The sequence below is a fragment of the Sminthopsis crassicaudata genome, chromosome 6 (genome assembly GCF_048593235.1).
Source record: "Sminthopsis crassicaudata isolate SCR6 chromosome 6, ASM4859323v1, whole genome shotgun sequence".
NCBI lineage: Eukaryota > Metazoa > Chordata > Mammalia > Dasyuromorphia > Dasyuridae > Sminthopsis > Sminthopsis crassicaudata.
This window is the reverse complement of record NC_133622.1, coordinates 7,004,795-7,019,668: the sequence shown is the minus strand read 5'-3', so window position 1 is coordinate 7,019,668 and position 14,874 is coordinate 7,004,795. Positions and strand designations below refer to the sequence as shown.

The 14,874-nt window shown below is 43.1% G+C and overlaps 1 protein-coding gene across 5 annotated transcripts in view; it reads right to left on the bottom strand.

Moving 5' to 3' along the window:
- Positions 1-14,874, bottom strand: part of CPEB2 (cytoplasmic polyadenylation element binding protein 2) — a 62,825-nt gene that overhangs the window by 21,930 nt on the left and 26,021 nt on the right. For 3 of the 5 annotated variants that reach the window (XM_074275333.1, XM_074275331.1, XM_074275335.1), the window contains one exon: positions 9,754-9,777. The exons of the other annotated variants lie outside the window; for them this stretch is intronic. In XM_074275333.1, the coding sequence (XP_074131434.1) occupies positions 9,754-9,777 (24 nt within the window). The remainder of the gene's footprint in view (positions 1-9,753; positions 9,778-14,874) is intronic. 5 annotated transcript variants of the gene reach the window in all.

Here is a 14,874-nt window from a genome sequence, read left to right as displayed (position 1 = left end):
AGTCTAATTTTACTAAGTTCAAATCCAGGAGGATCACAGGATGTCATGAAAAGAATACAAATTTCACATATTCTGCCCGTTTATGGTAACAAGATGAAGAACATGGTAGATCTGAATATTGGAAAACAATTTTAATGCATCCTTTTCTAGAAGTAATCTGAAATTTCTACAATGTAAAAAAAGTACTAGAAAACTTATTTTTCTCTTCTGTCATCCTGCTTCTCTTCTATGTTCCAAAACTCTCCCTTTGTTAATACACAAATGGGAGTGAAGAAGAAAAGGAAGAGAGAAAAGACAATGTGCAAGTCTCTTCCTGGTCCTAAATTTTAATGCTAAAACTTACAAATAAAAACAACGAATGGTAGGCAAAGGTAGGTAAATGTGGCAAGACAAGGATCTGCTTATCAAATAAATCTGTGGCTATACTAAGACAAGATGGGCTTTTTCTTCATAGTCCTTTGATTATTTCCGTACTAACTATTGAGAAGAAAAAATCCATTTTCAGGAGGGACCCGAAAACTTCAGTGCTTAAAACTTCTTACTACAACAAGATAAAGAAAATCAATGCACTTCTCATTAGATGCCGCTATCACAAACGATCTTCACTAGAGTTCACAGGCCTTTATAGAAGCAGAATCTCATTATTTGAATGAAAGCGATCACAACAGAAGACATTATGGGGAAAAAATCGTTGTAGTAACACAAGATGGATTTCCAAAACAAGTGGCAGACCGCTTATTTCCGTAGTAGACGAAGCACGTTTCCGGGCCCACAGAAGAAGTTCAAGAGCTCAGCTCCTAAAGGTGACGGCCGACCCATACCGTACACGTGACGAGCATCACGGCTGTGCTTGACTGCAATGTGCGTGGGCCGAGACGATGCTACTTGTGGATTCACAATGGCCCCCTGGATGGCTTAACTCAGGAGGTCTCTGGTGGAGTAGCACCGCTCAACAAAGCCGAGGACGCTAACGCACTGGGGAAGGTCAGAGAAAGTTTCACAGGCTAGAACCTGAGTCTAGATCTAACAGAAAAAATGCAAGCACAGATTAAAATCTTCAAATCCTTTCCCCGCCCATTCTCCCAGTCTAAGACTTTTGCTGCAGAATCCCCCTCAGGCACTCTCACATAAACCAGTTCCAACTTTGCCCCCATTCCTCCTGGCACTTGCCCTTCGTGTACCCCCCCACACCATCTGCCTTCTCTGTTCTCACCCACCTGCTGCCAAACCCCACGAGAAGTCACACCACAAGCTGGGCCTCGCTCATCCAGGACGATCCCTTTAGTGCATGAGAAGCCTCCCCCACTGGGGGCCGCCCAGCCCTTCTTTCCCAGACCGTTTCTCTGGGATTTTGTCTGAGGCGACGGTTCTCTTTGCTCCCTTCTGCCGATGCCCTTCACGTCGCCCCGCTGCGCCCCTCACCAGTGACAGAATTTCTGGTCCCAAACTAACCCAAACCCTTTCCACTTCTCCCCTCTCTGCCCCCCACAGCCACTCGTACAGTCTGCTCCTTCACTCGCCTCTCCTTAACCCCTGGCGCATCCTGGCTTCTGGGCGCACCCATCCCAGCGACTCTTCACCCCAGGTCCAGGGCTGAACTGTTAAATACAACGGCTTTTTCTCCATGCACCGCTCACCTCCTTTTGTGCTGGAGCCTTTCTCCCTCCGGTTCTTTTCCTCCCTCTGATGGCTTCCCCTGGGTGCTTTTCTGGGCTATCACCTACATCCATCCTCTGCCCTGGTCCTCCTCTCTCGCAATGATCTCATCACTGGCTCGAGGACCAGATTTAGCAAAGGGTCCCACCCGTAGCAAGCTCTCACCCTCTAAGCTCCAAGCCCAACACCACGGACAGCCCCACCCAGGCTTCCCAAACAACATCCCCAAGATGGCGGACCCTCCTTCCTAAACGTCAAGTTCCTCTGAAGAGCACGACATCACTTTAGTCACCCAGATTCTCTCAACTGTAAGTGCCAAGCCTCGTCCGTCCTAATTCCAAACCATTCCTTCCACTCGTCCCCTTCTCTTTACCCAGACAGTCGCCGCTCTGGCTTGGGCCCCGTGACCTCTACCCGGACTATGCGGCAGCTTCCAGGCCGTGTCCGGCCTTCTGATCTCTCTCCTAACTCATTGGGCTGCCGGCAAACAAGTGTTCTTAGAGCACAGAGCTTTCTATCCCAGGCCTCGCTCTAGAAGCTTCTGGAGCTCAGGGTTGTGCTGACCTGCGTACCCCCCTGAGCACCCCGCTAGGAAAGCTTCTCCTGCCCGAGGCTTGGGAACATTCTGAAAATCCCCTGGCAAGCTGAGGGGAGCGAGGGCCCCGTCCAAACAAACTGCAGACTGCCGTGGGAATGTCAAACGCACACCTGCCCTGAGACCATGTGACGGAGCCCCCAAACAGGGAAGGTCCCCCCCGGAGGTCAGAAGCAGCAAAAACTCGGGACTGACGGCGTGGGGCAGGGGACACTACAGAGACTGTTCCAAACCCGGCTCCGGCCCCAGAAGTGGTGCAGGAGCTCGAGAGAGGTGTGACACGTGCCCACGAACTACTTGGCCCAACCCGGGGTGAGAGTCCGATCAGCCCAAGGACACCGTCCTTTGACTCCAACGTCAGCCTTATCTCGCTTCTCTGAGAACTGGGGACCACCACCGAGGGCGCTGCCCAAGTCCCTCTGCATTCTGGCTCCAGCCCACCCTTCTGTGCACCTTGCCCCCCAAATGTGCAGCCCAGAGCCCCTCTGACTCTCAAGCCCCCCAGCTCCCCAAGACTGAGAGGACACTTCCTACAGGAAGTGTTTTCCCTGGCTAAGAATTTGAAAAAGGCCTTCCCAACTGTACAGGGAGGGGTTTCGGGACATGAATGCAACAATCCTGACCTCGGGGAGGTTCCATCACATAGGAGGGAGAGCCCCGTGCGGCGGCGGTCCCTTGTTCCCAACTGTGTCCAGTTCTTCGTGACCTTTTGGGGTCACACCCTTGGCAGACACTGGCGTGGCTGGGCACTTCCTTCTCCTGCTTTTTCCCTTTGAGTTAACCGGCTACATTTCTTAAGGGTCACGCCACCAATCATCCTGGCTCTCACAGACGACCAACAACGGGTCCTGCACCAATCCCCGCTTGGTCCGAATTTGGGTCCTGATCCCGAGTGAGAATAGAACCGGTCCTGCCAGAAATCCCAACGATCTTCACTTTCCAGATTTGTGGTTGTTTTAGGTAAAAGGGACCTTTCTTCGCCTTTATTGTTACTCGGCCTTAGCCACTGAATGGACACAGCCTGGGCCAAACCAAAACTCGTCGAGGACCTCATCTTCAAAAGCCTGAGCTTTCCACAGCACCCGGGCCCTCTGCAGTCGTCCTGATCTCCCTCTGGCCACCGGACCCAGTTGGCCCTGGAGGAGCGCGGCCAGTGACTGCCCTGTACCACTTCCCCAGGTCACGGTCGCCCCGACAACAAACGACAACCAACCATGGACTTGAGCCCTGGCTCCGCATCCCACCCACTGTGCGCACGTGCCCAAGTCTATCTGTCCGTGGGGGGGGACACAGCACTAGCCCAGGCTGCAGACAGATTCACCCCCTCCTTTTACAAATATCTGAAAGGCTCCAGTCCCATCTCCTCCTTTCTCGGGGTCCCATTTACAAATGGTGGACAAGAGGTCCTCGGGTTTCAAACCCAACACTCAGCAGCAGGCCGATGGACAGAGGGAAGACGAAGGGAGCTGCCCAGAAAGTGCCCAGCAAGACAGCCGGGGCCTGAACAGACACTTGTGGTCCCTACCCCCTGCTCCCACAGACTGGCAAGAGCCTGGGCGCTACCCAGAGAAAAAGGCAAACATCTGGGCACTTCCCAGCCTCACTCCCAACCTCGCTGATACAGAGGAACAAAGGACTAAGTTTCTCCTCCTTCCATCCTTCCCCATTAAGGACTGATAAAGTCTAAATCAGATTAAATGTGCTCTTTACCCTGGCAGAGGACAACTCACATTATGGAACATTCTTTAGTAAGACACACAGCGACGTGCTGGCTTAGAAGCAATTCAGAAACCGGAGGGCCTCCACCTGTTTGCTCAGTTCAGATTATATAATGTGTCTATTATTCTACCTGCGTATGATGATCTTTAGAGAAAATAGCTCCGTCAATATTTGTCCAGCCGACTTGTTTATGTTAATGAAAAGTTTGCTGGGCACAGAAGAGTTAAATAACGAAGAGAAGACAAACTAAAAACAAAAAGTCTCCCTTCAAGATTTAACAGCACATGTTAAGAAACATTGGTTAAGAAAGGAAAGGAAACCTCTTCATGTATGAAAGCAAACAATTTTTAACTCTGCAACCAAACCAGAAACTGATTCTAATTTATAAAAATTTATAAGCACATCTAGATCTTTAGAAGGACCTTAAGGGTCATTTCAATGACTCGACCACTGTTCACAATGAACAAATTTTCCCACGTGGCTGTCTTTTCTAATCTATACCCAATTTCTCCTTTAAGCACCTGATAAGTAACAGGTGCTTCCCAACTACTTGGATTTCTTTTTTAGGACAAAGTGTTCGATACAGAATTAGAATAAATCTTTCAAAAGCCAAGTTATAGGTGGTGAGAAGCTAACCTGTCCTTTTTGTCATTCTTGGCCCTAACTTTAAAATACCTAAAATTTGGAATTCGATTTCTCATTCCAAATTCAGTTTGTTATTGTCTCTAAATTAAGACTGATGGAATCAATGGGACTGTTTTTGCGTACATTCATTCTTATCTGAACTTCTACATCTATCTTTTAGTGATAAAAGTCTTGAGAGCTTCCCAAATTAACAGGTATCCGAAATATCACCTCAGCGAAAGCATTAGAAAGATTAAAAAGATCTGACAACCATTTAGTAAACAACCTCTGTAGAAACTCTAAGCACGAGGGGAAAGCAATGTAAAGTTTAGCTAAGGCAAATCCCTACCCTCATAAAAGAGAATCCGAGAGGAAGACAACTACAGATAACTGAATAAAAATATAACAAACAGGGCATTTGAGAGTTCCTGGAACTAAACACACTGTGGGAAACTCAAGGCCTCATTACCAACGAAGGATCTGGAAAGGCTTTATGTACTAGGGCATCTGAACTGAGCTTTAAAGGAAGGATAGAAATTCAAGACACAGAGGGGCGAAAAGGGGAACTGGCAGAGCCAAGGGAGTGTCCTAAGTTAACAAAGCAGGAATATAAAGGGAAGCATTGAGGAAATGGACATGAATAAGATAACAAGGGCAAAGCAGCTTGACTCATCTTACTTGTTGGACAACAGAGATCCAATGAAGAAAAAACAAAAAGGACAAAAAGCTTTAACTTTGGAGTTTCCTCTTCTAGTGAAAAAGGGAAGATTATATTTGATCTTTCTTTTGTAAACGGTTTAATCATGATAGAACTCTTGGGAATTGGTTGAAAGACTTTTCCAAGAAGAGGACAATTTATACAAATGGGTATAGCCTCTAATTTTTCCAAATTAATCCAACTTAACTGTTTAAAGCCAATATATTTCTCTCCCCAATTCCCCCCAAATAATGTAAATAAATACCAAGACATTGTTCAGATTCACTTCTTTGAACTTCAGAAATGATTTGATAAATTCATATGGAGTAAATAATACACTTCCTTGTGAATTATGCACTAAATTATCTTAATCTCAAGTTTTTAAGGGCATAATTAAGTAAAATAGTTTCTCTTTATTCACTATCCTTTCCTTTTTTATTCCTTTGATCAGATGATAGCTACCTCAAGCCCAAGACAAGTATCAATAAATAAATATTTATTAAATGCCTGTTCTGTTAATGGCAATTTTCTCAGCCACTATCCCAGGCACCGAGGACACAGAGATATAAATAAAACGGGCTCCATTCTCAAGTGGCTTAGAGTTGTCTGGGAAACAAGAAGGGCACCTAAGCAGTTATCCAGCAAATACCAGGTAATGGGTAAAGAAGGACCAGCAGCTGTGTGAACAGAGGAAGACAGGGAGAGGAGGGAGGGCAGTCAGAAAGGCCTCAGACAGTGGCACTGAAGCTAGAATTTAAAGGAAACTAGGGATTCTGAGAGAGAAAGATAAGAAAGAAGATTATATTAGGGACAAATGGGCAAAGGGTCAGAAGGATGAAACTGGGAGAGACCTCATGGAATACGAGGTCAGCTTAGTGTGTGTGAAGGTGAAGAGATTGTAAAGGCAGACTGGAGCCAAAGGCCTTGAAGAGACAATAAAAAGTCAGTGGGGCCTGCTGAGCCTGGGGAAGATGATGGCCAGAACTGCGGAATAACAGTCTGGCCTTCCACCGCGGAGAGTGGACTGTAATAGTCTGGCTGCAAGGACAAGAGCCTCACCTCCCAGGAGAGGAGGCTGACCTAAGGGAGGTCAGAAAGGCAGAACAAACAGGACTTGGCCACTGACAGGATAACGGAAGAATCACGGAAGTGTGAACCTGGGTCCCTGGATGGGGGAGCAAAGATCACAGGGGAAAGATAGCCAGCCCTACTTTGGACTGTTAAGGCAAGAGTTTATTTTAGCCTCCCTTTTTATCAGTGTGAGGAGCTAAAACCATTCCTAGGGAGGTGCTGATTTTGACACCACACTTACTTTAGTTAACTCTTGACTCTCTTAAGTCAAGACAGTTTCCACAAGGAGGTGATAAATACAGTAAGCTGGATGGAAATGTATCTCTTGGCAGCAAACCTTCCCACCACCAAGTGAATGCAAAGCACTCAGCGGGCCTGAGGGACCTAAAGTGTAGAGAAGAAATATTCTCTTTTAAATGGAACTTACTGCCCAGAAAGGCAATTGGGCCTCCCCCAGAAGGGTCAGGCAGGAGGAGAATGCTTCTTTCTCTCGGAGGTCTCTGGCGTTCCTGCTACATCAGCCTTGGAGGGCAGCCTAGAACCTCTAGAGCCACAAGGATCTGCGGTACGACCCCGCGGTGTGCCCAAGTCTCCAGGACCACAAAGCTCTTGGAGGCACTTGCCATTTCCACATTTGACAATGAGCATCTGAGGCCACATTTGAGCCCAAGCTTTGCTAACTTCAGGTCCAGCACGTCAGTGCCGCCCGGGATCGCGGGGTGGGCTCACACAAGAGTGCGTCAGAGGACAATCTTCAACCCAGGTCCTTGTGCTTGTGTGGTTCCCACAAAGGGCATGAAACAAAACTCAGGGAAGGTTCCGTTTTGGACACACCGAGCTAAAATGGCCATCCAATTTAAAGGCCCAGGCATCACCTGGGGATACAGGAGACCTCGACAGGTCTCGGCTCGAGACCGTGTCTAGATGTGTAGAAATCTGCAGCCATGGGATCTAACCAGGATGTAAAGGGAGAATGGAAGAACCTGTTAATGGCACCCTGGACAGAGCTCCAAGTGCTCCCCTCTGTCCAAGGTGCATCACCCTGCGGGCTGCTGTGTCCCTTTTCCACCTTCTGCCCATTTCTCGCTGCCAGGCAGCCAAGCTTCTCACCTCTCTCCCAGAGTTGTGTGACAGCCTCCTAACTGGTCTCCCAGCTCAAGCCTTTCTCCATTAGGACATCCTCTAGGTGGAACTCCCCTACTCAAATTCCAGTGGCTTTGTAATGCCTCTTGAATAAAGAGATCTTTTTTTTTTCCAAGTTGCAACTCAAGTCTCACCTTCTGCAGGGAACCATTCCCCAAATCTACCGTGCTAACACCTCCCCAGTTAATTCTGTCTGTGTGTCCCTATACATATGTGCACAAGACTTTCTATAACTTATCTCCTCACCTAAGGTGCAATCCCCATTTGCCTGCAGGGAATATTTCTTTTTTTTGTTATCTGCATCCTCAGCTTCTAGCACAGGGCTCTGCACCTGGCAGGTGGGGAGTACCTGCTAACTGACTGACAGGAAATCTTAAGGAAAAGCACTAACATTCCAACAGTCAGAAGATGGCAATATAGCATGAAGGAGGGTGGAGGAGGGGCCTTCAGTGATTGGGATCAGGTGTAGGAAGATTTAAGAAGAAATCACGAACAGGAGAATATTTCCCAAGACATAAATTAACATGTGTCAAGAGCAGGAATGTTGCTAAGTCAGGAACTTGGCTTTGATTGAGGTTAGAAATGTGAAGAGTAAACTAGCCAAATAAATGACTCATTCTATAAGATAATCATTACATCTTACACATGGGGCTAACATCCTCCTCTCCCATCATGCTCCTTTCACCGTCCCCAAAATACAAACTACACAAAGCAAAAGAATGTCATCTTAATGACGATCTATACAGTGAAGAATCTAGATCAGATCATCTCTAAAGTCCCCTGTAGCTCTACATGCTAGGGCCTTTTTTTTTTTTTTTTAACCACAGTACACACACAGTAAAAGTACTTAATGTATGGTTGTCTTAAGAGTTAGATGTAATCTATTAAAAGATAAAAATAAATTCTGAGCAAATCTGTATTAAGTGTCATGTGGTGGGAAGAGTAGAAAGATGCAGGTTCAAAGGTTGCTCACGATTTACTAGTCAGCTGACACATTACCACCACACCCACCAACATTTATATAGGGATGGGGAGTAATCTTTCTCGTTCTGCTTATCAAACTCACGTGGGCATGAGGAAATTAATTTGGCACATTCCACTGGAAAACTGCAAACTCACAATGAATGATTTCATTATCTCAGGAGAGGAAAATGTATACTTAAGGACATGTTAATGTTGCAATATAGTTTTAAAATTATTTGCAAATTGTAGAAGGAAAAGTTTTTTTTTTATTTTTTAATTTTAAAACCACCACCACCACCAAATGTCTCACCCAAAGAATAACGTTATTGATTATTAAGTCAACCTGTATGTCTATAAATGAGCACCAACACTTTATACTTGGGATATGGCATTCTGAGAATTTGCAGTGGGAAATGACCTTTGGAAAAGTCCTCGTAACCTTAATTTGTGTATTTAGATTTCTTTCGTGTATAAAAGGAAAAATGTAAAAGCTCAGTTAAGCATTTCATGAAATTAGAGCTTAAGAATGAAATCAATGTTAGACCTTCTAAAATTTAGAAATTAGCGCTGTGGAATAATGAGGGCTCTACTAACTCAACAAAATTATGATTGTGACCCATAAGCTTAATTAGGTCATTTCTGCAGCTCTCTTATTATCCAAGAAAAAGAACACAGATTAGACTATCCAATACAGGACTTCAGTGCTCAATTTTTTAGGCTTCTTCCCTCCCAATGACATTCCCTTGCAGTATCAAGAGGCAAACCAAGAAGGTCACAAATTCAAAATAGCCAAAATAATGATCAAGATAATCTTTTTGTAAAATAAGAGTTACCAATGATATAATGGCTACCTGATTTAACTTTGAAATAATTTTAAATTGTGTGAACTATTCAGCAATAAACAAAAGCTTCAATTATATAGTCAGACAAGAGTATGTGAGAACAATCATATATCACATTTATCAGTATCATTAAAGCTGATTCCTTCAAAAATTTAAGCTGCAAGCAGAAGCCATATTTAAAAGATTCAACTATATAAATAGTGGAGAGAAATTAATATAAGCTTGAAAATACACATTAATTGCAATTAGTATTAAAATATGCATTAATTAGCTAAAGATTTAGGATTCAAATATTGAAATCGGCACTCAAATCAACTGTGAAATTGCCATACCTTGTAGGTATAAGTTTGGAAAAAAAAAAAAATCCAGAGTAAATAATCAAACACTGGTCAGCAAAAGCTCAATGAGAAGTAATTATACTATAGCAAATATAAGTGAATTACCTCGTCTTCGCCCATAACTCCTCGCTGCATGTAAACAAAGGACAAATTATAAAATGTCAGAAGTAAACATGCCCACATGTAAAAATATTTGTGTTAAGAAAAAAAATCTAGGTGGGTTTCTGAAATTAGAGCTACTTTGTTTCAGGAATTACAATATTTAGTTACGGTTAGTTAAATCACACCCTAAATTTACTTTTTCTTTCTTCTTTTAAGTCAATTGAAGAGTAGACTAAAAGTTTTCAGTTTAAAATAAATCCTGGATACCATTGTCCTAAAAATTGAGAATACTCTGAATTAAATTCTTAGTTTCTGAATGAGTCTTTTATTTGATAAAATAGGTACAATGTATAATAAATACTTATAGTTACAAGTATATTCTATCACTTAGTGGTTAGGTTCTATCACTAAGTGATAGAATCTTTTGGTTTCAGCAATTCAAAAACCATCTAAGGTCTATGCTATCTATCAATGGAATTATCATCTAGCCCAGTGGTCCTCAAAACTTTTTAAATAGGGGGCCAGTTCCCTGTCCCTCAGACTGTTGAAGGGCCTGACTAGAGTAAAAACAAAACGTCACACTCTGTCTCCGCCCCTCAGCCCATTTGCCATAACCCAGCGGGCCGCATAAACGTCCTCAGTGGGCCACATCTGGCCCACAGGCCGTAGTTTGAGAACCCCCGATCTAGAACCTATGAGGTGGATGAAAAATAATTCAACAGTTTACAATCAGACTGACCGAGAGCTGATAGATAATTTAAAGAATTGTGTAGAGTTTTCTCCATAGTCACTGAGCCTAATCTTTCACGAGACTGAAGCCTGAAAGTTTAATGTAGTATAATGAGGTGATCTGCCAACGCACAAGTTGACCAAAAACAATTATCAAGAGGACTCAAGGATGACCTTTCATAGTCTGAACCCCATTCTCAGAATGTTTTAAAAGGCACAAAAAAGAATACAGACTTACAAAGAAGAGCAAATGACATTAAAATAAGTTATCAAAACAACATCCCCCCCCCCCCAATCAAGTTCAGATTCTAGACTAAAAACTTTTACTCTAGCGCAAGGATAATGAATTAAAATTTTAATAACACTAGGTTAGCTTTATTCAAATTTGTTTCAACACAATATATGAATGAACAATATTCTAAATATTCAAATGGCCCTTGGCAGAAAAAAGGTTCTAAGAATTCAATCCGAGTCCTATGTGATTGTATAAGCATGGTGGTAATACGCTAATTCTTGTGGATACCACAGAGGTATGAACAAAAATGCATGTCAGCACTTAGGCCCTATTTTTTTTTAAGGAGAGAGATGTTCCAATATTTGTAGCTTTTTATACTATTTCTTAGAGGGCATTTCAATCAGATACTGAAATCTTAGATCCTTATTTACTACAGAAAGCACCGGCTAAGGGAATTTGTTTTGTATGACTATACATATTTATAATGGATTTTGTTTTTCTTGCTTTCTCACTGAGTGGGAGAGGGGAAAAAAAATGAAATTGAAAATAAAATTGAATTCTCCCTTCTCTCCTCCCCATCAAAATGCATTTGCTGAAAATTACCCATTGGTTGTTTTAAACAAAGACTCCTTGTGAGAACAAAAAAAGGGTGCAAATCAAATATTCGTATACTAGGAACACTGCATGAAATCAATGCAACAAATGAAAAAATACTATTAAAATCAGATTGCCCCCATCATGAGTTTTCAGGGTTCCAAGAAGAAATTTTGCTATTAAATACAAAGTAAAAAACAAACAGGTAAAAGCTCTCTGAAGAAGTCTTTAGAAAAACAACAGGTTGTGTTAAAATACAAGGTAAGTAAAATCTTCTCATGTGAACAAAATACAAATATTCTCTCACAAAATGTAAAACAGCTATCTTAATCCTTGATTTCAGACTTTATTACAAAAAAAAAAAAAAAAAAAAAAACACTTCATGAGAATGCAAGATTGCACTGGTGTCTCCAGCAGAACTAAAAAAAAGCATTTAACGTTTCAATTATAATCATTTATTTTTTCAAAAATGATAAAATATCAAAATCAGTTTTGGGGCCTGTGATTTCAAATAGGAACCTTCCAGGGAAACGACTTTCTCAACCTCTAGAGACAGAGAATTACACAGGCCCATAGATGATTTAGAAGGGGACACAGCCAGGATGAGTCAAAAGCAGGGCTTTCTGGCTTTCAGCCTCAGCCAGCTAATGGCTAAGCTCTGTTACTATGTCTCATGTAAAAAATAGCCTTCAAATGCAAAGACAAAGTAATAATGTCTATCTGTATAGTATCTAGCCCCTCTACTTAAACCAACTCATTTATTCTTGTGAAGTTTTTTGTTTGTTTGTTTTTTGACCAGGTGGGTATCAAAGTTACAAGTTTCTCTTTTCAGATGAAGAAAAATTAAGGATAAATAAGATCAGTTATCTGCCAGGAGTCGCCCAGATCCACGGGCAACAAGGTGCTGCCTCCTCAACCAAAAGTTTTTAGTTCCCCACTCTAACCCGTTTTATTTGCATTTAGTCAGCCATAGATGGACTGGGCACTTTATCTTGTAGTTTGGTGACTTCTGCATAAAACTGGGAACGATCCCTCTTAAGTCACCCAAATTATATTTAGTTAACCTTGCTTTAAGAGGAGAAGTTTGGGGATGTGCCAGATGAGGCAGCAGACTGGAAGAAGGCTCCCCTGCCACTAGGCAACCACTGGAGGCAAGTGTAGAACAGGCCAAAGGAGGCAGGCGTCTGAATTGCTCTAGAATCCGGCCTAGCCCTATTCTAATTTATTCTTATTTTAATGAATATAATTTTTATTATATTGATTATAACGTGGTAGGGTGTAGACAGAGCCCTGGGCCCTAAGGTAGAAAACTGTGAATTCAAATTTGGCCTCTGACACTTAGTATTTGTATGTTATCCCAGGGAAGCCTTAATTTTATCTATTCCAATCTTTCTGTAAAATGGGACAATAGCAGCATCCACTTCACTGTGGATGCTGAGAGAATCAAATGAGAGAAGATCGGTGAAGTGCTTAGCCCAGGGCCTGGCAAATAGCAGGGGTTTGGTGTTCGTTTCCTCCCATAGCCTTCCTTTGAGGGAGGATCCCCAGGAGAGGGGAGAGGAGAGAATTGTCCGCTCGTTTTTCTAATGTCCAAACTCCCCCCTCACTCTCACACTCACTTCCTCTCACACACTCCCCTCTCTCCCCCCTAATACAGAGGAAAGAATAACAAAATAAAACCTTCCTTGAGGGATGGGACAAGATAGGAGTAGATCAGTTGTCGTAAATAGCCCACTCGAGCCTGAAAAATATATGGGCCAGATGGATGACCATAAGAAAAGGCCGATACAAAATAAATAAGGTCTTAATGGACTATGCTCCAAGCTGCAGCCCTGGCCCCGGGCCCTGCAAGCAGCAGCAGAAAGCACCCATCTAAATGTCAATGTCCAGGATGACTTAGCTCTAAGGTCAGGGCATCTTTAAATTACCCCAGAGGGAAGGCAGGAAAAAAAATAAAATTATTCATGTATGTATTTTGAAAAAAAAAAACTGTAATTAAAAATCTTATCCCAGAATTACTTGGCATTCCAGAGTCTCAAATTAAGCTTCAACAAGACACTCGAGAGCAGGAAGAACTTGTATTAAACAGTCACACTACAGATGTTCTTTGTTTCTCAGTTTCAAATGCTCAATTGTGATGAAGGCATGGCCAGGAATCACAATTTGAGGATCATGGGGAAAATGTCTGGCCTCATAGCCAGTTCACCTGCTGGCTCGTCTCACAGCCTATCTGATTTGTTGATTATACACAATTGGAGGTGGGGATATTTAAAAATGCAGTAAGCACATTTATGTAAGTGTCATAATTTGCAGCTTGAAAATTATGAATCTGGGAATTTTTTTTTTAATTTCCAGTTCCCTTGAAAATGTTGTTTACAAGGGGCAGCTAGGGGGCGCAGTGGATAGAGCACCAGCCTTGGAGTCAGGAGGACCCAAGTTCAAATTTGGTCTCAGACACTTAACACTTCCTAGCTGTGTGACCCTGGGCAAGTCACTTAACCCCAGCCTAAATTAAAAAAAAAAAAGAAAAGAAAATTTTGTTTACAATAAAGAACCAGCCATTCCAATCGCTTATTCTGTCAACCCTTACAACTATTATAGAAAATAACATTCATTAAGGATCTAATTAAAACATGGAAAATAATTCCTACATGGGTTGCCACTTCCAGCCCAAAGCCAGTAAAGTGCTCAGACACGTCACTAATAAGAACTTGTTTACTTTGAAAATTTGTACTTTAGGGACAAAGTCTAATAAGAAAACGTTTTTACAAAAAGTTACAGGGCTAAGAAGTGTTTTATAGATGGATTTAATATCACTGTGATCCAAATATACTTAGGGTGTTTTAATTTGCAGGTATTTTCAATCTATATAAAATCTATATAAAGGAAGCTGTAGCCTTCTTTCTATTAAAATAAACAGAAATGTCTTTTTTGGCTAATGAATGAGCTGTTTACTTCCCTGAATGTGGTAGTGGAGGTGGCAGTGGCGGCAGCAACATTATGTAGTGGTTTAGGGTTTGTAAAATCATCCAACCCACATGAACCAAACCTGGGGAATAAGTGCCATCAAAGCGAGGCAGAAACACAGTGACACGGCTACTAAGCATGGAAGTTGAATTTGAATTCAAGTCTTTCTACGGTCTTCTCTCCTTCAGGGTCTGGCAAGCTTCCTAAGGGTAGAGGGCGTCCCTGCTTTCTTTCCAGAGCTCTCCAGCTTCTCTCCATCATCTCTCAGGAGCAGAGACCCCTTCCATCGCAGGCTCGAGCCTGATGGGCCGCAGGGCGCTGCTCGGCCAGGCGAGGCCTTTTCTTTGCTCGTAAAATGAGGGTCACTCAGGGGGCTGACAGCGCGGCCGTGGGGGCTTCATGATGTCACCTGCTCTGCTGGAGCTCCTTGCAGTGGGACTGACTGGTTGCTAAGAGCCTCCTCGTTCTATGTGATGCTTCTGATGGCCAGTGGCTTCTCATGCTAAAATCCCCCCATGGGATGGCGCACACATGCATGGGATGGCGCACACACGCGCACACATGCATGGGATGGCGCACACACACGCACACATGCATGC